The sequence below is a fragment of the Candoia aspera genome, chromosome 1, assembly GCF_035149785.1.
Source record: "Candoia aspera isolate rCanAsp1 chromosome 1, rCanAsp1.hap2, whole genome shotgun sequence".
In the NCBI taxonomy this organism is placed as follows: Eukaryota; Metazoa; Chordata; class Lepidosauria; order Squamata; family Boidae; genus Candoia; species Candoia aspera.
Genome location: NC_086153.1, coordinates 252,104,194 through 252,129,938, shown reverse-complemented (window position 1 = coordinate 252,129,938; position 25,745 = coordinate 252,104,194). Strand labels below are relative to the sequence as shown.

General features: G+C 38.4%; 1 protein-coding gene across 1 annotated transcript in view; it reads left to right on the top strand.

Annotated features, from left to right (window-relative positions):
• The window catches only part of SPON1 (spondin 1), a 343,853-nt gene that overhangs the window by 269,996 nt on the left and 48,112 nt on the right, over positions 1-25,745 (top strand). The window contains exon 7 of the mRNA XM_063289510.1: positions 828-892. Coding sequence (XP_063145580.1) covers positions 828-892 — 65 coding nt within the window. The remainder of the gene's footprint in view (positions 1-827; positions 893-25,745) is intronic.

Below are 25,745 nucleotides of genomic sequence, written 5' to 3'. Positions count from 1 at the left end.
TATGCTGCATAGATTATATTTTGTCTCTTTCCTTGGCTAACTCTTGAAAGTTGTAGGCTGATTAGCAGTCAGCAATATGGCACCCTAGAAACTCCAAAGTCCTGTGGTACCAGTAGATGGTTTTTGCCAGTCCCCCAGATTAAATACAGAAAATAGCTAAGTTCACCAAATCTCTTGCGATTTGGGGGAAGCAGATCAATATTGTATAATATGTTAGGGAGAGGAGCTGTTAGATATGAGATGTCCGTATTTTTTTTTCCCACTTATAGTGGAAAAAACCAAAACCTGTGCCAAAATGCAAGATTATGCAAGGATGCCTGACGCTTGAAAAAATTGCTACCTTTAAAGCAGAGCGCACAGTGTGTGGCCTCCAAAGCCTTATTGCTGTCTCCCAAAATACAGTCTTACGAAATACATTTACAGATTGCAAATGCACTGCCATGCGTTTTATTGCCATGGTAAACATTTTCTCAGTGGGAGATTCAGATTCTGCTCACTGTGAAATAATCCTTGGGGAAATTACCATAGGAAACCAATTCCAGTGTAACCTCCCTATGTGCATTTGCACATCACAGGATTAATTAAAAACACAACTTGGCAAGTAACAAACCTTATGTCAGAACCATTGGTTGGTGTCATACCAAAGATGAAGTTCACTTCCTCAAACGGAAAAGGCATGAGCTGTATTTGCCTACATGGAAATTATGAGGAAACATTTGAAATCAAGTGCCTTTTCTGCCAGTTACAAATCACTGCAGAGTATTATTCACCATAATACTGTCCAAACATCGTTATCTTTATTGATGTGCATTGCTTCTCTCTTGCAGAGTGATGAGGTTTTGACTGTCATCAAAGCGAAAGCACAGTGGCCTGCCTGGCAACCACTAAACGTGTAAGTAGAGAAGGGAGCCAGCCTCCCAGAAGATTTTTCTGTCATTGCCCTCTGACAGAATGCTGTAAACATCATGCCTGCCACAAAAGTGTCTCTCTTTCTTAGATAAAAATGTGTTGATAAATGAATCTTCTTTGCCTCTTTCCATGTTTCTTTCTAATAATATTTAGGGGAGACCACATTATGGGAGGGTACTGGGTTAGGTATTATTGTTCCAGCAATACATTTAGAAATGTATTTCCCATTATGTTGATCTTTTCCTAAAGACCGGGGTATATCTAGTAGCTAATACAGTTCCTGCTTGCTTAGAAGTAAGCCCAATTTAATTTGATAGAAAATGAAAAATTAAGCTAGTTTAATCAGGGCTGTCTTGGGAACTCTAGTTATGAGAAGAAATAGGACTCTGATAGAAGAGAATATATGTAGCTCGGGGTTGAAATGTGGAGTCCTTGGTGCTCACTGAGCTTGGTTGTTTGCTTGGAGTTATTTCATTATCTGACTAAGTAACATCATCAGTGTGAGTGAGTGTGAGGTTTGTTCCTTGTTTATATGCAGTAGCTCACCCTGCCAGTGTTGGTTAGGGCATGGTTTTCTCCTTGGTAGTCCCTTGATTAGGTATTGTTTTCTACTTGATTGTTTGCCTGGTGTTAATCCCTGCTTATCTGGGTGTTGGCTGCTGGAGGGGAGCAAGGAAAAAAAAAGACCAGAACCAACACTGGCAGGGCAAGCTACTGCATATAAACAGGGAGCAAACCCACACTCACTTGCCCTGATGGTGTTACTTAGTCAGGTAATGAAATGTCTCCAAGCAAACAACCAAGCTCAGACAGCACCAAGGACTCCACAGAAATAGGACTCTCCTGTTTCTTAGAAAGCTGCAGTTCCTAGTATTAATATGTGACATGACACCTTTCATTTAAACAATGCAAGCAGGTTGTTAAAATATGACAATTTCTCATAACAACAAGGCAACAATACTGAGTGGTGATACCTTTTCCCCCACAACTCCAAAGAAGTAGTGCCCTAGATTCAACTGAATGTACTACTAGCTGCATCTATCAAGATTCTTCTTGCCTCCCTAAGTTCTATGTCTGCTCCACCACAACTGGAACCTAGAACCTAGTTAACTGAGGCTCCCTCCAGGAGAACCTGATCTCCATAATTCAGGGTCAGTAACTTACATGAGAATAGTAATTAATACATGTCAGTCATTTGTCTTGCTTTTGAACTCTACCTTTCCCTCTAAATTTCACTTTCTATGAAAGTTTCCTTCTTTTAAAATAATATGCAAACTTTCTAGAGTATAAGGCTATATAGGATACAGTATGGTTTTATTTGAGGATTTTCTCCAGCCTAGAATGTTTGCTTGGTTGAACCTTTGTGCCCTGCCTTCAGAACATTTTTATCTGCTTCTTTTATCATAATATATATTGCTTTACACTATACTGCACATTCTTTCTCTCCTCTCTCTGGAGTTGCTTGACTGACTCTTTTGTTCAAAATTCTTTTCAAAATAGGCATTTATAACACATTTTTGTCAACACCTTCAACATTTCAAGGCAATGTGTGATTTGGTCAAGCCTACAGTGTATGTTCTTTGGTATTTCATGCTGTCTCTCATGGTTTTGCTTAGACTGCATAGCACTTCTTTGCAAATTGTTCTGTCCATACTGTGGATCTGTGAAAATTGTCTTTTTCAAGGATGTCATTCCTGCATCTTTGTAAGATAGGATTTGAAAACTCACACATATTTTCACATTCAATTTCTCTGGCATTATTTACTCTGTTTCATCAGTGAATCCTTTAAAAATAATAATATGTACTTCTCAAAAATATTATGCACATCAGTACCAATTAAAGTTAATAATAATTAATAATAATTAAGCATGTTAATTTGTACTTCTAAAATGCCCACGATGTTTGTAGAATTACTGTTGAATTAAATTTCATCTAATTGAAGACAATAAAAGATACAAAATTCAGTTGTTCAAATTGCATACAATTGCTGGAGCACAACTGTATATTGTTTTTTAAGAACTGGATTTGCTCATAAAAATTTCAGTTCCCTGCAGTTTTCATTTGCAGCTGATTTCAGAACCACAGTTGTGTATCCTGAATGGGCTCAATATGCTTGAACAAAATTTGCTTTCTGATTTTGCCCCAGGGGTATCATGGCAAAATCTGAATAAACTCTTATCAAGCCATTTGTTTGCGATAATACACAAGTGACTATAGACACAGATGGGATGTGAATGGGGAAACCTGTGTCTTGCTAGCAGCTTCTGATATCTCTCTAGAACAGTGTTTCTCAACCTTGGCAGTTTTCAGATATGTGGACCAACTCCCAGATTTCCTCAGCTAGCCATGCTGACTGGGGAATTCTTGGAGTTGAAGTCAACACATCTGAAAGCTGCCAAAGTTGAGAAACACTGCTCTAGAATTATCCCATTAAAGTTTCCATTCAGGACAATTGTTCCCCAAGACTTGGTGAGAATGAGAGAGAAAAAGACTAAAAGAGCAGAATCTCCAAAACAGGGACTGGTAGATGATACAGTTGTGCTTACTGTTTGGTCCTTGTCAAGAAGTTTTAAAAAAAATTCTGTGCTCTTTCCTTAAATATTCATTGGCTTGATCTTGACATGGATGGCAAAGGCTTGTATCTATCCTGCTAGAGGTCTACAGAGAATCAATGCCCTCATTTGAAGTGTGTCTGTGGAGGGCCCATAAGAGCAGGTGTTCCCTGAAGGCATTGGTGAATGCCCTCAGAGATCCCCCAAGGTTGTTTTTAAATTGCATTTTTAATGTGGCAGGAAGAGGGAATTATCAGATTCAGGATGGAATAGTAATCTTCTCTATACAATAGTGAAGCTTCAATTATTTCTTCTGGCCCCACTCCTGATTTCTTTTTTTTTTAAATGCAGACCTCAATTTGGCACTCAAAGACAAAGCACAGGCCTTGGCTAGAAAAAGTTGCTTGCTCCTGCTTCACAACAAGACATTCACCATCCCATTTCCAGATGTAATGTCTTCTCTCTCTCCATGCTAGGCCTATTCAAAGTAGCTGTGCTTCCTGGGCACTCTGTGCCATAGAGGCTTCACTGTCTGCTTCCTTGTAAGGATGCAGTTGGTTTCACTGAGGTCATGATGCTCTGCTAGAATAGTCATCATAACCTGTGGCTATTAAGGAACTGCCAAGTGCCAGAAGAGGCTTCAGAATCAAAAGAGAAGCAGCATGACAGCTTTTTAGAAGCAGGAGGATCACGTTGCTTTGTGAATCAACTCTGAAAGATTCCTTTGCTCAAAGCATTGTTGAAATAAAACATACCTTCAAAGTTTTGCATATGTTAAGAATTTATGCCCCAAGTGCAATAGATCAACCTACCTGGAAATTTAGGTTCTTCAGACTTTGAAATCATTTGGGGTAATTTATTTCAGTATATGATGCTTCATTGTCTAAGAAATGGAATTTTTATAAGCTAGAGCTATTTTTCTATTTAAATTCTCCATTTTCCCTTAGTTAATTAAACTATGATTTATCAATGATTACAATATTGCCTCAGGATAAAATAAAATTAGCACATTATTATGCATAATGTACCAGACTAGTTGTGGCAAGGATAATTTGCTAATTCTATTGACTAATGATTGTGGATAAATTCTTAAGCATAATCTCCTAACATGCACCAGGAAACTGATTTGCTAAAACATCATATTGCATAAAATAGAATGATGTCAAATGTGTGTGTGTGTGTGTGTGTGTGTGTGTGTGTGCATGTATTTGCTTGTATATCCAGCAATATATTACCACATAGTAATTATGCAGGGATTGGGATACATTTTCACCCCCAGTTGTAGCCTCCAATCATCATAAAATTAAACCACAGTTGTTATAAAAGTTTCATACCCTAATCTTTCAGTTTTAAGGTACCACTATTAGGAATAAGGAAATATTTTCACAATGCAATGAATTCCAAATGATAATGATTCTAGTTGTTATCTTTGAAATTTCAGTATTTTCTGAGAATGAAAATATGTCCTTGGTGCCTGACATGGCTATATTTTATGTGTTGTTTAAAAGGTTAAGCATTGACTGTTATTAGACTTGCCATCCATCTAACAAAGGTGTTAATCCTGTCATTCCTAACATTTCTTTCTTCAAATTGTAGCAAAGTTATGGTCCTATTAGCAATTAATCTGCTAAGGAGGAGCACATAGGATTTTACTTTTTTCATACAAGCTGATCCGAGATGACAAAATGCATGATGATTCCATCCCATAATTATCTACCAGTGGGCAGGCATGCACAGACGCACACAGAAGCATTGACATATGTGTGCACATAGGCAATTCTGCAAGCCACACTTGAACACAATAAAACACTTGGACATCTCTATGAGCAAACAGTCTTCCCATAGTATGTCATGGTTCCTGTTCCAATGTTCCTGTGAACATCGTAACCAGTTCCCATGCCATGTTGGTGCTGACACGTGTTATTGTTCGGGAGGGGGCTGCTCTTGTTCTTTGTACCAGGCACTGATGTACAGGCTTTGGAATGTCTATTTGGGTTATCTCACCAGTTCAAGGAGACTTTCCTGAAGACTGGCAGGAACCATTAGGAACACCTGCAGGCTGCAGGGAGTGGACTCTTACTGAATCTGGGGGGAGGGATTGGAACTGTCTAAGCTTTAAGTGTTTGAAAGACCCACGCTTTTGCCATTCTCAGCTTTGCTCTTGAACTTGCATACTATCCAGTAATAAATCAGATATCCATAAGCTTCTTGTGTGAGTCTGGTTGGACACTGGGGTAGGCGTTCATCAAATAGTAGATGAAAGGCTGTACAGACTGGCTTCCCTTGAAGCATTTCACTGTAGGATCAACTTCCAGGTTTGCTTTAGGCAAAACTGGTGATGACTTACGTTTGAACATAGAATAGGCACATTCCCACATTAATGGTGTCTGGCATTGGAACCAGCCATGAGTGAAAGGTGAGAATCGAGACAGATTTTTGCATTATATTGCATAATACAACCTGTTCCTTTTGGGAAGAGGGAGATAAAGAAAACTTATAATCATTATATTTGCAAAAAGGCCATGATTTCCATGTAATAAACTTTAGAGTTATGATGTTTAAATCATTTAATTAAAATGACATTGAAAAGATTTAAACACACACTCTTTCACACCAAATCTGTTTTTTTTAATTTTTATTATTTAAAATACAGATTACAAAACACACAACCAATAATAACAAAAAAAAAAACATAAAATAATTCAGTCAAAAAACCAAAACATAACACATTTAACTTTATAACTTAACCTCTATGTGCACCCATCACCTGTGGGACCTATAACCCACCTTATCTCTTTACTTTTTATTATTACACATTTTTATTATTAATAATTCTTAATAAGCCCGCTTCTCCAAAAAGATAATATATATTGATCTGGTTTTACTCCCTTTCCTTTAACAAAAATATATTCCAGAAATTCACCCCATATAACATCAAAATTGTTCCTTTTCACCAAACCTTTTTTATATTTTAGTTCACATGTCAATTTATCATTAATAGCAACATTCCATACTTCTTTAAACCAATCTTCAAGCTCATACTCATAAGCCACTTTCCATTTTTTAACTATTATTAATCTTAAGGCAGTAACAAACAGTATCATCATCTCTTTCTTTTGCCACTCTAATTTCATATTTCCAAAATTTAACAATAATCTGTTTTAAGATATCCATCCAGTTCTTCTTCTGTATGACCAAGAGGAACAAAACAACATAAATATAGGGCTGCTTTTTTTCTGATTGTGTTTAGAGTAGTTACATAGCTCTACAAAAATTTCATATAATCAATATAATTTATATCAATTTATAATCATATAAATTACATAAACAAAAATTTCTATAATCAATCCCTTACTCTATATTAAACCAAAATCACATTATTTCTATAAATCATTCCATTGGCACATTGTAAAAATTACTAAATACAGTTGCTCCCTCCCCTTATATTAAAATATATATAATGTATATCCTTGCTGTTAAAAGTCAGAAGTCACCTCTTTTTATAACTTTGAAAAAAAAATTCTTCTGTTTCTACAATTTTTTAGTTTTGTCTTTTTTTCTTTGTAGTTTTTTTTTTGTTTTTCTGTAGCTTTTATCTTTGTTCGAAACCTAATAAAATTCTTATTAAAAAAAACAAAGAAGCAGCTATGTAACTACTCTAAACACAATCAGAAAAAAAGCAGCCCTATATTTATGTTGTTTTGTTCCTCCTGGTCATACAGAAGAAGGATGAACATCTTAAAACAGATTAGGATGGATATATATATATCCTAATCAACTTCCCCCCCAAGATAACATTTACTTATTTCCTTCCTACTACTATTCTATATATTTATGTCTCCTATAATAAAGATCAAACTAAAAAGCACATAAATTGTCTGCCATTGTACTTGATAATAAAACTATTTTAATAATCTTAATCATATTAAACCCAAAACCATCCAAATAGACATTTATTTTTTATTATACCTTAATCATCTTAATCCAGATTGGAGCATTTACATATCCCCACAATGTGCACCGAACTTTTCTTTTGACAAAATCGAACAGCCCAACTGCCCCCCTCAAAAACTCTGACTTCTCTTCAGAAGACCTTCCATACATAATAATCCCTTCTTTTCCATGGCGTTCCACCAGAAGATCAATTTCACTTGTGGCTTGCAACTCGCTCTTTCCCTTCTCCAACTCGACTATCCAATCTTCATCCAGCATTTCAACAGAAATCCCGATCTCACTCTTAGAAGAGACATTTCTTCGGCTGTTAAATTCCTCAGTTTCATCCACAACATCCCCAACCAGATGACACATTTTAGACCTCATATTTTTCACAATGTCCTGAATGTCTTGCATAAAAATTTGGTAGGAATCAGAAAGAATCTGTTTAAAATCTCAGGGGAAGTCAGAGAAAATCTGTTTAAAATCCTCCATTTCTCATGCAGTAGATTATGGCAACCCCTAGGAGCTTAACCAGTGAAAGTTGAAGATATGAAAGAATTCTGGAAAGTGTCTACATAAGTGAAAGTGAGATAAGCAGACAGTTCCCCTGGGAAAGTAGAAGCAGAAAACTGAAACTTCAAAACAGCCAATTCAACATGTAGGAAAATGCTAATATCTTCAAATTTAGTACAAAAATAATAACAGGGAGAAAATTATTTACTCTTAATCCTCCTTAATATTTGGAGGGAAAACAAAGTCCAAAACTTAAAAAGAATTTTTAAAAGGCAATCTCAAAAATAACGATAAGCACCAAGAGACCCCGCTTCTCCTTGCTATAGAAAGCCTCTCTTATGCATACTTAAAAATATATATGAATTGGTGATTTAGGAATGGGGTGGCCGGTCTTAGTGTCCCTTAGTGTAGGGTACAGCATGGCTTGGAAAATGGTGACATCCCAGCCTTCTGGCCAGGCCCACAACTAGGGTCTGTGTCACCTGGGGCAAACATGGATTCCACACCCATTTTGGCACCCCTCAGTGCTCATTTCGGTGCCCCCCAGCACTCATTTTGGTGCCCCCCAGCACTCATTTTGGTGCCCCCCAGCACTCATTTTGGCGCCCCACCAGCATGGTGCCCAGGGCACATGCCCTGGTTGCCTCCCCCCCCCCCAGTTGTGCCCCTGTTCCCAGCTAGCTCTTACCACTCAATGCTGTTTGTGATCTTCTGGTTGCAAGCAGCCATCCGGAGGACAGATGAGATGATTCTGGAAAACCACTTCTGGGCTTCAGGAAAAACCTGCCTGAGCCCCAAAACACTGCCGCATTGTCAGTTCTGCCTGTGGAACCTGTGAGCACAGCTGTTCAGTCTGCTATGTCCCCACCGGAAGTCCAACAGTTACATATCTTCTGATCTTCGCTTTTAATCTGCTAACTGGGAGGGAAGGCAGGAATTTATAAACACAATTTTGATAGTCAAAATTAAATTGGAAAAATTGTCCCATCTGTTTGTAAAAGATTCTGAAGCATGTGCATGCACACACACACACACACAGCATCTGAGCTCTTGTGAGAAGCAGCAGTGCTATTCAAGTTTTCCACAGTTCTTTGCTTGCCACTCAGGACATATGCAAAATTAAATAAATAAAATACAATATGAGTAAAATAATCTGAAACCCCCTGTTCACTGCTGTTATTAACAATAACCCCACCTTGAGACACCTGTTTTCATATTCCAAACTATGCAACCCATCTCTGGCCATTCCTAAGGGACACCATGAGGGAGGCACTGAGGTTTAATAACTGAGCAGCTTGACAGCCTCAGCAGAAAAAGGAAGAACATTTCCAAAAGTAGCTTTAATTAATCAACACATGTCCAGCTGAGGCAATTAACAGTACCCTCCATGCTGTTCCCATTATATCTCACACTTAGGCTCAGCAGGAAACTTTATTTGCCAAGTTTAATTTTGGTTTAGAATGTTACCATCCCAAATCCTGGGGCAGGTTTTCAGAATGAAGCTACAAATCTAGAACCATTCATGTTAGCTAAGCCTATCACTAGCCTCCTGATTTAGTAGTCTTTTGAGGGCAACCTCTGTCTATTATGGGAAGCAACTCATGGCACCTGCACCCGTTTTTGTGACCCCTAGAGTCTCTCAAGTTCAAATGCCAAAATTCAGGGGTGAAACAACATTTGGCACCATGATTTTTGGAGTGTTTTTTAAAACATAAATTAAATAGCAAAAGAGTATATTAATCATCAGGCTTAAGAGGCCTATTTTATTTTTTAAAACCCACTGACTCCAAACCTTCCCCCCCCAAAATAAAAGGCCCCCAAATGGCCAGGCGTTCAGTGATGTCCATGAGTTTTAGTCTTATCTCAGGCACAAAGCCAGCTGGGGGACCTTCAGCTAGTCACTCTCTCTCAGCAAGGCAAGGGCAAACCACTTTCAAAAATGTTGCCAAGAAAATTGCATAGACTTCTCTGTGTTGTTGCCAGGAGTCAGGATCGACCCAAAGGCACATCCACATAATTTTCAGTAAACAAAATAAATGCCAGAAAAGCATAATCATTTTCTGGATACTGGAGGATGCCAAACCCCCTATGCATTTGCCCAATAATTCTGAGCACAGATAGCTGCAGTTTTCTACAAACTATTTGTTGTAAAAATAACATGTAGAAATTAATGCAGTTGAATAGGCTGAAGTTAAAATAGAAATTGTAAATAGGTTTCCACCATGAACCACAACTTTCCTTTTTAATCTTCACTTTTTTATTTTTATTTTATAGTAATTTTATTAAGTATTATAATTACAACAGTAAAAATAAATACAAACTGGAAAAAGGGAGAAGAATAAAAAGAAAGAGTAGAAGGTGCAGAAGAGGAAAAATAGAGAAATAGAAAAGAAAGAAAAGAATACAGTAAAGGAAAAGAAAATAAATATAGAAAGAAGTGATTTCCCACCTTCATCATAAGTATAAACAATTTTAGCAACTTATCACCTCCTCTTAAAATACAAAAAATGATCTCTTCTTCTCATATCTCATTCCTTATCTGTAACCAAATCCATAAAGCATCATCATTTCAGTCCAAAAGTCAGCAAAAGTCCATTAAGGGTTACCAGAAATAACAACCTATCTATTTTAACCTTGATCAAATAAACCAACTTTATATTCCTTCCTTTTACTTCTAATGATCTTAATGTTTAATCCATTCAAGCAATGTCCTAGAACTTGATTTCTTTTCATTTTTTCTTTGTCCCTTCTCACAAGATTCTTCAAAATTTTAACAAGCCTCTTTTGTAAATCCAATATAGGAAAATTATCCAGGTCACTCTCTTGGTTTATTGTTTGTATATCCCTTTTAATTATTAAGACATCAGCCAGTTCCTTTTATATGTCCAGCGTAGCATCTTTTTCCATGTCATTCTTGTAGCCTGTCATTTGTAAATCCACTTCCAGCTCAGTCCTGATTTTTGTCAGGTAAAATTTGTTTCTCTTCCATAACTTCTTTTGCACAGTCTCTCCATAGAGGCAGATGTCTCTGTTGACACTATTAAAATTAACTTCTGAGTCCATTGTTCAAAAATATCCTTCAATATGTCCAATGTTAGAATATTTTTGCTTCATTCTATAATTGTAAGTGGAGTTTGTATTCTTCTCCTTTAATTGTAATCTTTAGTTCCCTCTAGTTCCCTCCAGTGTCCAATTTTTAATATCTTACTATGTTTTTTTAAGTTCAAAACAAAAGCATTTTCCCACAGGAAGGATTCTTTATAATTAATTCAAAAATCATATTTCAAATTTATCTGGACCCTTAGTCCATTTGTAACTGTCTAAAATCAAAGTTTTAATCACCCTTTTGCTATTTATTCCAAAAAAAAAAAATTGATGCCTAAGATGTCAATTTGTAGACATTTCATTAAATCTTTCAGTGTGTTGAGGCTTACTGTGTTCATGCTTCTTACATTCCATGTTCCTACTTTAATTCTACCTTTGCAGCTTTGGATTTTCTTTCCCTGTATGGTAACATTAGCAACTAGACATCCCAAAGACTTTCATGTAGCCACATCATAAACATCATTAGTACTCCAAAAGATCCTCAGCTCTTCCTCAGTAGCATGTTGAGTGCCACTCCATTTGAGGGGCCATAACCTGGCACTATATTTTACATTTTTTATTTTTTTATCCATGTGGTTTTCTTGGTAAAAATTCAGGAGTGGTTTACCATTCCTTTCTCCTGCACATATGAATTGATGCCTTTGCCATTGTCACTAAAGTGATTGTCTGCCCCTGGCATCTTCCTGTATCACTGCTGCCCAATATAGATGCCTGCTTGCTTTAGCTGGGCAGCTGGGATGACCTTCACACCTTGGGTGACCCTGCTGAGAATATATACTCTTGGCATACACTCCCAGCATTCTTTGCTCATTCTTCCCAGGAGTATCGCCCACCCCCACCATGATGAGGCAGCACAGCTGGACTTGGGGGATAAATACATGACAGGGATAGGCAAAGCCAAGCAGCTATCTAACTGCATCCTAAAAGGCTTAAAGAGCATGTGTTCTGTGAGTGCCTGGGGGGTTGTGTGGGGGAAGGCAGAAGGAAATTTCCTCAGATTAGCAATCTCTTAAAAAGCAGGCAAAATGATAGATATCATACTGCCCCCTTTTTGGTCAATGGATCGTGAGGTGCTGAAGACAAAGCGCCATTGGATTTGGACCTTCAACACCCATAAGAGATTTGGGAGTCACATACATTCACAACTCATCCTATTATCTTCACTATGCTAATGAACAATCAATATCTTTAATATTTAAATAAAAATTTAAAGGTTAGTATGGTGAATGGAGCTTTTCCTTATTCATATTATTGACTTGTTTCTATCTTAGCTATAATATAAAAGATGAGTTAGAGTAGATATTAACATTAGGCAATGCAGTTAAACTTTCATGTTACTCTAAATCCCCACTAGGGAGAGAAGAGTTAATAAAAATGTTTGGAATGTATAAGCAATCAGGTAATTCATTATAGTTTGTTTCCTGAATGAGAGTTCCTACTAAATCTATACTAAACATGCATTAATCAGCACTTGCAACATGATTCAAATCAATGAGCTTCTCAGTTTTGAAAAATGAAAGTATTTAGATAAATATTAATGAAATCCCTGAAGCACTGACCCTAGAGGTCTAGCAACATGTCCAAGATGTTGTCATCAAAGAGTCTTTGAAAAACATCCATCATAAAAATGCATAAAGCCATTTTGTTATAATATGCAATGATTCCTAATGCATGCAGTGTGAAACTCAGAATATTTACATTTCTGTTGAAATGTATAAGATAATTATGTTTCTCTTTTCTTTCTCTGCTAGCATAGTAATTCATTTATTGTTACTAATGTTTCAGGAATAGGAAAATACCTCCCTTCCTCTTGAAACATAAAAATACTTTCAGTTCAACTATAACTTCACTGGAATACAACAAGACACTGACTCTATTTAGAGTTAACTATTTTGTTTTATTTGATTGCTCAGTTCACCTTTTGTTCTACAATTCAGTGCAGTCTATTAGTAAAGATTTCATGTTCTGCCTTCAATATCTTCACAATACCAACTTCTAAATGTGTAAATCATGACTGAACAAATTGGCAGCACAATTGTTGTTTTGCTCAGTTAAGCACGTCCTTCATTTATCCAGCTGAGAAGAACAATTAAGGAAAAAATGTATTCTGAGCATAGAAAGCTGAAATCTTCAGAATGTTTGCTCTCAATTTTGAATGGTAAAATGCACCTTTATTCTGAACTTGAATTAACTAACAATTATGTTCACATATTGTTTTTTATTTATTTCCTTTAAACTGGAAAGGAAAATGGATGTCATAGACCTTTAATGAAGCAGCTATTGCATATCATTAGCATTTGATTATACTAATTTCTTCTAAAAACTGTTCTCTTTCATAATTTGAAAGAGAAATCATGCATGCTTACTTTTACCTATAGACACTTGGCATCAGCCAAGAGTTATAGCAACATGTAGATTTTTAAAGAAAATGTCAGTTGCCAGATCTGTAGCTGATGACTTCCAATGGGGATTAATGGTGGATTAGACATCTCCAAAGGAGTGGGGACAACATTGCGGCTGAGAATGCCAGCCAGAGGGCAGATGCTGGCTTGTGAAATCTCTCCAGATCAAGGACAGATTGTGAGATAAGCCCATCTGTACTCCAGACAGCCACTCCTTGGGAGTGAGCTGTAGGAACTACGTTTTTGCAGTCAGCTCCTAAGCTAAGCGGCGGGGAGTCATGGGCTTCCATCTTTGCTCACAACTGCAATGTAGCTTATATGGACATGAAATCCAGCTATCCTCATTTCTTAGCCACTTTCGGATTTAATTAATCTACAGATAAAGAGAGATTTCCTTTGCAGCAAGATAAAGACCCATCTTGGTGAGTGTAACCTTTCTTCTGGATTACAAAAATTAAAAAAAAGAGAGACTGTAAGATTTAAAGATTCAAGATTTTTTGGCAAAAATCTTAACCAACATATGATTTAAGAAACAGACAAAGGGGATAGTAACATTTTTTTTTAATTTTACTTTTACTATTTTTATTTTTGGTGAAAGTGCTTTTGTATAAACTTGAATGAAGCTAGACAAATGGACCAGACCTTCATGGGGATGCTTTCTGTTTACATCTAAAGTGTGCAGGTAATTGGTAGATTTTACAAAAGAAAAGAAAAGGTAATATGAGCCAGGCTCGTATTGTTGCTATGGGGATGTGGAATGAGATGTGGTTTGAAACTGGAACATGTCATGACTTTTTGGATTGGGAAGACGAGGATACTGAGGCAGAGATTGATAAAGTTTATAGAATAAATTGCAGATTCGCCAGAACAAGAAATGTCCCAAGGGATGTTTTGGTGCATTTTGGCAGGAAGGAAACGAGAGATCAAATTTTGCAGCAGCATTTTAATACAATTGAAAATGGATAATACATATATAATTGTAAGACTGAATTTGAAATAGAATTGTGTACAAATGATGAACATGAAACCGCTAAGATGTATAAACTCAAGTTGATGGAAGATGGTGATGAACGTGCAGCTGGATATGGCGCTCTCCATTTTTAGTCTTATTATCTAATCTTGTAACATCCTATTTTTACCCTCTACATTTTTTAACCATTTCTACAAATCTTCTACGTTGGAGAGGCCACCTATCCATTTCAGTCTTAATTTATCAACATCACAAGTCAGGACTCAAGAATGGGGAAAAGAAAAAAGAGAAAGTGTGCATAGTCTGCAGCACAGACTTCATCTAAGCCATTGAAGCAGCAGAAAATGGATGATTTTACAACAAACAAAGCGATTGTTCTAGTAAGTAACTCTTGCTCGGACAGATTTAACTTATATAACTCACTGGAATAGGACCTACAGACAGAATTAGAAAGTCAACAGCTCGTAGAACTTTCCTCCTCCCTTGCAGAAAATGTCTCCCCTCCCCAGACTACAGCGGCTTGCTCGGCAGCTGCTCTGCTTATGCAGGATGGGGATGCTACGAACTTAAAAAGGGAGAATGTAACAGATTTAATATCTAGACAATGTCTGCTTACAGCTCAGTGATCTCAATTTTTGAACTTCTAGCAACAGTTACAAATAAGGTCAACTCCTTGAAGGAGTCCTTTGCAAAGTTTATTAAGAGTCATCCAAACAAAATAGAAGGAATCAGGAAGACATCTACTGTCATGAGTACTGATGGTGAGCAGGAGGGGGCCCCTACCCAGCGGGGAAAACCCATGCGTAGTTTAGAGGCTTTGAACTGTCCTTCAGAGAAACTCAGAGCAGACCCACCTTGAGTTTTGGGTTTATCTGTGTGGGTTTCTCACGCTCTTTCAGTTTGGCAGGATTCTGTCTTCTAGAGCATTCAATAAACACTAGAGACCAGCTCACTGTATCAGCGTGGTACTTTGCTCTAAGTTAGGACACCTACCACCTACACTGATAGACACCAAGGGGCTAGTATAGAAATTAAAGCTGGCCCCACTCCCGAAAGCACAAGGAGAGGAAAGAATATCTGTAAAGGAATTAACTCACATCTAGAAAAAGGGCAGTGGGGAGATAAATGTAATTATTACTTACAGACCAAGCAGATTACCTTGCAGATTTATGAGAACAGAGTGAATAGAGGGCGTTGAGGCGACAGAAGAGCGGCTATGTTGTCACTGAGCCAGCTGCTCCATTGTGAATGCTCTCTCTGATAGACCTAGTGCATGCTGAATGGCTGCCATCTAGAAGAGACTGTACCTGAGTCTTGTTAATATTCAAGCAGCCTATAGTTCCTAGCATGCTTTTTAGAATGAAGCCCTTCCTGAGCACTTTTTCAATATTTCCAATACGTGTCTTCAGCTCAGAGAAAGTGAGTCCACTCCTGGATCAGTCTCTTCAAGAGGGTAATATCACTTTAAAACCTGACTGCAGTAGCTCCTACACAGATAATTACAAAGTTGCTCCAACAGCAATGACCCTGAGAAAGCAGAGTAATAATCAACAAACGGTGCTATCTACAGTTAGGGAGTCTGCTGAGGAAGTGCCAGAAGAAACACTGATTGATTGATTTGGGGTGTTACCAGAACAAGAGCAAGCAGATATTATACAAAGACTGGATGAATTAAGAGAGACATTGAAAACAACACAGTCTACAGCAAAGCCATTAATAAACATGGCATTACCAAGTACTCAGGCTTGTGAAAATATATTTGTTTAACAAAATACTACTACCCTTACAGTAAAGGAAAGTCTAGAAACACAGGCTGACTGTGAGGAAACTGCATTGTTCAATCCCGTCCCTGATAACCTGCAGAAAGTTAAAAGGTCTTGGTGTGCAGAGAACCTCTAATCATGCAGACTCCAAGGATATGGCCAGTTTTCTGTCTACCCCAGAGTCAGACGTGCTTTTAACATCAGCCTACAAGGTGAACCCCCAATCGCATCCTGTAGAAAAAGACCACACAGCCCTGTGGGGGCCAGATGGGGATACTGCAGGGATAACTGACAAAGACGAAGTTCCTCTGGTTCAACAATCAGCAGTTTTCCAGGGACAGAGACAGAGCCTTGCCTTGGAGCCCCATACTAATTCTGGGGCTATCTCTGCTGCTGTTGTTGATGACCTCCTAGACACTCAAAATAAATATAACTCTTGGTTAGATGCACTTAGTAACAAACAGCCAAAAACAACCTGTGATTCCCATGCTTTTCATAACCATCTCTCATCAAAGGCCACTACTGAGAATATAAATTGACATCACGAACACCAGTGCAAGACAAACAATCTAAAAATTTTATCGTGGAATTTAGCTGTGTGGCATCGATTTAGAGGCCTCAGTCACTTTGATACCCTTTGATAAGGATATTATTTTGGTGCAAGAGACATGGACTGATGATGACCTTCTGCTCAATGGATACCTTTCATATAAGCTAAGAGCAAGGCCAGGTAGAGGACCTGGGAGATTGAAAGGAGGGCTGGGAATACTGTATTTATCTCTACCTCCCTGAGAGTAGAGCCTATATCTATCCCCCTCTAGAACAAATGGCTACAGCCCTTCTCCTCAAGTTGGGCCCGGACTCACTCTTAATAATTAATGTCTATCTCCCTCCGTCTCAAAGGAAATCTGAAATCACTGCCTCATATATGGAGTTGGAACATTATGTTAGCAATCTCCTCATGGAATATGCAAATGCCAGGGTCTTATTAGGGGGAGATTTCAACGCTAGATTGGGGTTGGATGACTTCACATTATATACTAAATTTCATCAATAACCCTCATCAGAGGACTTCAATTTAACTAGCACCCCGCTTACACGTCTTTTTAAAGATAAAAGAGCAAATTATGCTGGCCTTTGCCTTGCAAAGATGGCAAACAGGCTTAACCTCTTTATATCCAATGGATCGTGGGTAGGAGACCATCCTGGTGAAGTTACATTTATGGCAGGGGCCAAAACTAGCAATTAGAATGATTATATTCTAACCTCCATGGATCTATTACAATATATAGAACATTTTGCGGTTCTACCAATGTTAAGTTGGCAGATGACCTGCCTCATTCTGTCTGGGTGAAATTGAACAGAATCAGATGTGATACTGGAAGGAGTGCCTCTGCTCTGAATCAATGGGGCTGGAAAGATTCTCCTTGTTGCAACTGTGGTGCCGATATGCAAACTATTAAACATGTTGTGCAAGACTGCCCACGACGTGCATTCCCTGGCTCCTTAGAAGATCTGCATGAAGCAACACCAGAAGCGATCGCCTGGATAGCTGAACTGGACATCCAGTTATGAGGCTACTGCTGTATCCCTGCAGAAGTTCTGTATATAATTGTGTGGACTGTGTGCATATATTTGCCTTTTCTCTTGTCATGTACTCATCATATGATGTGTGTGTGTGTGTGTGTGTGTTTATTTGTTCTACCAATTCTAGAAAGTGACCATCTACCACTCTGCATATATTTGAAGTCATCTTTTTGACAGATGCTCTCTGGGGAATGTTTTATTCCCGCTATTTCTCCAGCAAGTTTAACCAGATGTTGGGTCACATGGTCCCAGCATCTTGACCAGAAGATAAGGGGAGTTTTAGCAGAGGATAAATTCCAGATAATTTGATCAGCCTTCACAACAGCCAACTCCTCTCAAAATTTACTAGATCTGTATAAAAACCTAGTACAAAAGTTACAACCGTTATTGGCACATGGCCCTGACTTCTCAACTAAGAGGCCCATCATCACTTTGAAGCCTTGGTTTGATAAAGATTGCATGGAAACTAAGAAAGCCCTTACCTTAGCATATAAGATGTACAAAATTGAGGCCGGAGATGGCAATACAATGATTCTTAAACATCTTCTCACACTTGAAAAACAATACAAGCGAATAGTGGCATTCAAGAAGAAACAAGATACTAGGTCCACCTGAGAACGGCTTATAGAGGCAGCAAAGAAAAAGAACTCTTCTCTATTTTGGCATTCAATAGCCTAGAACTTATAGTCCATTAGACTCCCATTAGACACACCTGTGGTATGGGAGCAACACTTTTGAAGGATGTATGAAGATCCTTCCAGTAAGACAAAAATGCAAATAGTGAAGGACCTACCTGAATGGCCCCTAGTTTCTGCACTTGAAATCAAATCTCTCATTGACCACCCTAAGATAGGGAAGGCCCTGGGACTGATTTTATTCCTGCAGAACTGCTGAAGAATAATAAGGAGTGGTGGATCCCAGTCCTGGCATCGCTGTCCACCTACATCGTCTCTACTGGATATATTCCAGAAGATTGGGCTCTGGCGATTGGTCCCCATATTTAAGAAGGGAAGAGAGATGACCCAGCAAATTATAGACCAATAAGCTTGCTAAATATAATTAGCAAACTCTATGCTAAACACCTACAAGACAACTTAAGGATTGGCTAGACCGTGATAACTTGATAGCAGAAGAACGAGCCAGCTTCAGAGAAGGGAGAGGCACCATCGATCAATGTCTGGTTCTGCAACATTGGATTGAAAAATGTGTGACCAATAGAGTGACATCACTATATGCTGCCTTCATAGACCTAAAGACAGCTTTTGATTCCATAACCAGGACCAAGCTATGGGAGAAATTGGAAGCTGCCTCAATTGATTGTAGGCTTCTCCATTTATTACGTGCCCTACATTCCAACATGACCATAAAGGTCAGGTGTAATATGCAAGGGTCTCTCTCGATGCCGGTCCAAACCCAAAACCAGGTAAAACAGGGGTGTATCTTGGCCCCATGCTTTTTAATTTTTGTATAAATGATATGGTAAAGTGGATAAACAATCTAAACTACCAGCCCCCAAAAATAGGAGCTCACAGTATCACCCTGCTGCTTTACACAGATGACACAGTAATCCTCTCTAGGACACCAGTAGGTCTTAAAAGAGCCTTGCGAGCCTTGCTCCAGTATTGTAATTATGAAAAACTGGAAATTAATTATCAGAAAACCAAGATTATGGCCTTTGCTAAAAGTCCAAGACTTTGCCCATGGTATCTCAATGGACACAACATAGAACAAGTGACCACCTTTAAGTATCTAGGTGTGGTCATACACACCACCGGCTCAAGGAAAGCACATTGTGAATATGCAGCTGCCTCTGGTCAAAGATCAGCTAACTCCATCCTTAAATTCTTCGGCTCTAAAGGAGGATACTATGTCCCTGTTGCAATTAAGTTTTTTCAGGCCGAGTCGCTAGCACAGCTTCTTTATGGGACCCAGCTTGGACCCTCAGCTTCCTGTTTTACACCTTTGGAAAGAACACAATCTAAATTTATTAGAGCAATTCTCCAGATGCCTCGATGTGTTTCAAATGCATGTCTACGCCTGGAGACAGGATTGACAAAAGTTGAAGCAAGAATCTGTATAGCTTCCTTAAATCTTTGGCTAAAACTTATTTTTTTTCCTCAAGGCCTTGCACCATTAATCCTCCAAGATAATTTTCCTCTTCATGGATTAAGGCTATTGAGACCAACCTTGCAAAATTAGGTTTTTCTTCTTCTGTAGTACTTGAGTTAGACTACAACAAGGCAAAACAAAACCTGAGACAAAGGGTGGAGGACATGGAGAGGCAAGCAGACTTAGAGAAAGCTCCATCATTCTTGGCTCCAGACATTAGTAGATATACTGTCACCCCTGCTAGATATCTAAGCCAACTAGAGGCAGTGGATCATCGGAAAGCTTTTTCGCTTGCACGATGTCATGTGCTCCCCTCAGCTGTTCTAGTGGGCAAATATAAAAGGATACCATTGGCTGAAAGGCTCTGTCCCTGTGATTCCGAAGAGGTAGAAACCACTGAACGTGTTCTTCTTCGATGCTCACTTTATAGAGACATTCGAACAAAATTTATTTTCCTGATGACTGTTAGGTACCCTGGCTGCTCCGACATTGATTATCTGCAGTTCCTGCTTAAAGATGAGCGTTCTGCAGTCACAGCACAGGTAGCTAGATTCTGTGCAGCAGCTTTAAAGATTTGTCGAAACCCGGTGAATAACTAATCGTAAACATTTTTAAATAATCTAATGTATTCAAACCTCAGATATTATAATTTATTGTATTTAAGTAGTTAATAATAACTATAGGATGTCTTAAATAAGTATTACTACACTGTAACACAGGCTGTTCCTTTGATTTTATGTATAAATGATAGCAAGCTTACTAAATTACAACTGTTTATTTAATTTTATTTATTTATTAAATTTTTATCACCGCCCATCTCCCCCCAAAGGAGGGACTCTGGGCGGTTTACAATAAAAACACAGTTAAAATTCTATACAATTATAAAAACAATAAATATAAATATAAATAAACAATAAACAATAAACAATAAAAATATAAAATATGATAAAATCCAGATGGACTGAGAAATTCTGTATCAATCCGTGATTCTAAAGGGCCATTCTAGGGGGCTAGCCATTGCCAGGAATAACTATTCCCCTTCCCGCTTCAGGCATGCTGGCAGAACCAGATTTTTAGGGGGTTTTGTTTTTTTTGAAAGTCCAGGAGTGAGGGGGCCTGTTTCACCTCTGGGGGAAGAATGTTCCAGAGAGCAGGGTTACTTCAAAGAAGGCCCATTTCCTGGACCCCGCCAGATGGAATAAAGAATGATGATGATGATGATGATGACGACGACGATAATGATAAAGTCTTATTAAAATATGAAAGAAGAACAAGTAAAAGAATATATCATAAAACCGGCCAAATTTTTTGGTTACAATATACAAATGGAACAATGGGAAAATATGTGTTTGAAAGGACTGAAATTTACATTATGTTATAACCTTATAAAGAATTTCTATAAAATGATGTGTCATTGGTATATGTATGTCACCAGAGAAATTCTCTAGAATGTACAAAGGTACTTCAAATTTATGTTGGAAATGTAAACAACACAAAGGGACATTTTATCATCTTTGGTGGACATGTAAAAAAGTCAGAAAATTTTGGATACAAATACATACACTAATGCAGAAGATTTTAAAGATTAATATACAATTGAAACCGGAGGCTTTTCTTTTGGGATTGAGGGACAAACAGCTGGAAAAAATTCATGGAACTTTGTTTTTGACAACTGCAGCAAGATTATTACAGTATATGCACAAAAGTGGAAAGACTCGACATTACCCTCAATGGAGGAATGGTTGGTGAAGATGATGGAATTTGCAGAGATGGCTAAATTGACTTCCTTAATTAGAGAAAAGATATTACCTATTTTCATTGCTGACTGGAAGCTCCTTATAGACTTTTTGCATGAAACAGAAAAAAAATGAACTTGTGAGTTGCAGTTTTGATGATTAGAAAAAATAGATTAAAAAGAGAGTTTGTTTTTTGTAATCATAGGGTAAGAGGTAATTTTGTATTTGTAATTATACTTGCTGTAATGGAAATTGGAAGCAACTTCTTTCTATTTCTTTCTATTTTTTTTCTTTTTGCACTTTTGACTTTTTCTTTGTTCTTTCTTTTTTACTTTGTATTAGTTAGTTATCTTCTGTTTAAAGTTGTTAATAAAAATTATATACACACATATACAGTACATATACATATACATATACTTATACATACTGTATAAGAAAGATCTGTACATGATCATTGATGACTCCACTGACACATCCAAAATAGCTGTCCCATGGAGCTGCCTAGTCTTTAATCTGTCTCTTTGAAGTCAGAAATGGGGAAAAGAATCTGTAGATTAGGCTTGTAAATTGATTAACTTTAGCCTATGACAACTATGTGTGAATCTATACAGCCTCCTTGCCTGGCATGAGGACCGTCTACTTTTCAGAGGACATGGCTGTATGCCACTGAGCATGCCTCATTGTCTACCCACTGCTGAAGGGCCCAAGTACTGTGGTCTGGAAGTGGTATTTTCACTCTTATCCCACCTCCAGATGCTGCATACAGGCAATGTATTCTGCATTGATCCACATGGAGAAGACAGCCGGAAATGAGGTGTCCATGTTGGCAAATTTGTGGTGCAAATTGGTTCATCTGGTTTCTTATAGGATTGCCCCACTCTATACAATCCCTGACTTGTTATCCTGCCTCTCAATCTTCCTTTGGTTGTGAGAGAGATCAAAGGCCCTCTTTCCACAGCCACTTTTTTATTTTTTAATGGATCAGCTGATTGGTCAAATGGTTCATCTAAATGGTTCATGTTTTTCAAACTTGGCAACTTTAAGATGTGTGGACTTCAACTCACAGAATTCCCCAGCCAGCATAGTGGCTGCTACTCCCAGGAGCCCACTTCCTCTCCTGATATAATGTTCTTGGGCTTCTTAGGGTAGTTTACACCTTCCATGCCAATCCCCACTGCTAAACCCCTTTCTCAGATTCCAGCACTTCAACAGCACTTATTCAGTGGTTACGCATATCTGGATGATTACTAGATAGCAACAAAGAGATACAAAAAATTCTTGCTTTTTGCTACCATCTAGTGGTTGACCCGTTGAACAGTCAACCAGACAAATCATAGTTTCAAGGAATGTTGTTGTTTATTCATTTAGTCGCTTCCGACTCTTCGTGACTTCATGGACCAGCCCATGCCAGAGCTTCCTGTCGGTCGTCAACACCCCCAGCTCCGCCAGGGATGAGTCCGTCACCTCTAGAATACCATCCATCCACCTTGCCCTTGGTCGGCCCCTCTTCCTTTTGCCCTCCACTCTCCCTAGCATCAGCATCCTCTCCAGGGTGTCCTGTCCTCTCATGATGTGGCCAAAGTATTTCAGTTTTGCCTTTAATATCATTCCCTCAAGTGAGCAGTCTGGCTTGATTTCCTGGAGGATGGACTGGTTTGATCTTCTTGCAGTCCAAGGCACTCTCAGAATTTTCCTCCAATACCACAGTTCCAAAGCATCTATCTTCCTTCTCTCAGCCTTCCTTATGGTCCAGCTCTCGCAGCCATATGTCACTACAGGGAACACCATTGCTTTAACTATGCGGACCTTTGTTGTCAGTGTGATGTCTCTGCTCTTAACTATTTTATCAAGATACAGAGAAAAATTATCAGTCAATGGCATGATGAGGGAAAAAATGCAGTGCATGGAATAACAACAGCATTGTGCATGCCAACTGCAGGGGGCCATTGTGGATGCCAGCTGTAGGGGGCTTTTCACGTGGTGGAAAAGGATGGACAGGACTGGAATTTCAGCCAATTACAGCCCTTAGAATGTTGCACATTAAAGCCATAAGGACAGCAGTAAGTACAGACCCCTGCTGGTTGTGCGGTAAGGGCACACTGAGAGGACAGCAAGATTTAGTGCTCCATGATTTACTGCCAGGTCTGGGAAGGGAGGGGAGGGGAGCACAGCAAAGCAACTGTGTGGATCTGGTCTATGAGATACAGAAACTGACCATTCCATAAGAGGAAGCAAGGTACTGCTGTGTTGAAAATTTCTTTAGCAGCTTTTTCAACCATTCCCTGACAATGAGGAATTAATGCAAAAGTTTCTTTCGAAGGGAAAGAATATTCTGGGGAGATTAGAAGGCTGATTCTGACACACTGTTTAATAACTTAAGAATCGGTGTGTTATGAGAGACTACTACGTTTGACATTGATCCACTAAGTTGGCCTGGTTTTGCATAGGAAAGTATATGCACATTTTTACATGTAGCAGCACACACATTTCTGATTAATTCCTGCTAGCAAATAGAGGTTAACATGTGAGGCTGTTCTTAACAAAACTCTTGTCTCAATTTGAATGCGGATCTCTCAGAAGTACTGTCTCCTTTTTCATGCGCTGTATCCTATCATGTATTTACAATTACAGGAAAAACAGATCTTCTGCCTTAGCCTAACCTGAACCTACAGCTCCCACTGTAATTGAAATAAAAGCTTTGAAATTGAAACATTGGTATGATATATAAGCCTTAGACCTATTTATGGTAATTTATTTCTAATGTTGCCATATAATGTTGCAAGATAAAATGGGGGAAAGAATTAGGGGTAAAATGATGTGAGGAGAAGATTTGGTTTCTTTTAGACAACTTTGGAACTTGATCTCATAAAAGGAATCTTCCTTGTGAAGTAGAATAATCATGATATAATTTCCAAGGATCACTCCTATAATGAATTTAAGAAGAACAACCTTTGTTTTTAATTGATATCATTTGTTGTTATTCATACTGATATGCTTCCATGGGCATCCATGGGGAAAGTGTGGTAAATGATGGCATGTGTGTCATGATGTCATTGTGCAAATTATGCAACTTGTACATGTTTCAGACATCAGGACTCAAGACATACTTGCATATTTGTATGATGACATCATGATGTTCATCTCATCAATCTGACATACAGTAATTGTGGCTTGTGACAGATGGCCAGTTTGGTGTAACAAAGAGCCAGTTTGGTATAGTGGTTAAGGCACAAGGCTAGAAACTGGGAGACTGTGAATTCTACCTTAGGCACAAAGCCAGCAGGGTAACCTTGGGCCAGCCACTCTCTCTCAACCCTAGGAAGGAGGCAATGGTAAACCACTTCTGAAATCTTGCCAAGAAAACTGCAGGGACTGGTCCAGGCGGTCACCAGGAGTCAAAGCTGACTCAAAGGCACAGACACACATACAACAAATGGCTATAATTTTAACTGCTGTTGCTGTGCCATGCCATGACATAATCATGTTCATCATTTGACCACTGATTGGCAAGAAAGATCTTTAAAATGTATTCTCAGAAAAAAGAAAAAAACGTGAATTGCAAAGTAGACCATGAAGAAAGAAAATGAATAGTAATATACTATAGGGCCACCAGAACAGGGCTGGAAAAACCTAGATGGCCAGTAGAGGGCAGGAAAGAGTTTGAATTTTCCATATTGCTTTGGTACCATTGGGTGGTTGTCCAGATTCTTGCAGTCCCGATCTGGTAGCCCTAGTATAGTGAAGTTTAAGAAGTGATAATCCCATAGGTATTAAGGGAAATGTTTCCTACCACAGCTAATCTTTTAGCTCAAAAACACCAGCAGGTGAATTATGAAATGCAGCCCTAAAGTAGCACTATTAATTTCTCCTTCTTAAATGTCACATATTTGTAGAAGCCAAAGACCATTACAGTGATTAAACAGCCAAAGCATTAGTGGAATAGCATATCTGGCCTGCAGAGATTCGTATGACCATTAGAAGGTAGCAAAGAGTGCTGTCAATAACTCTTTGCTGCCATCTAGTGGTCCTCCAAACCTTTGCATTTCAGGAATTGCAAGCTGTTTTCCTCTGAGAATGTTTTTATTGTCATATACAAGGTTGCACTGAGCTGGATAGAACTGTTATCAGCAGTAATCATTCAGAGAGAAAGAGAGGGGATTAA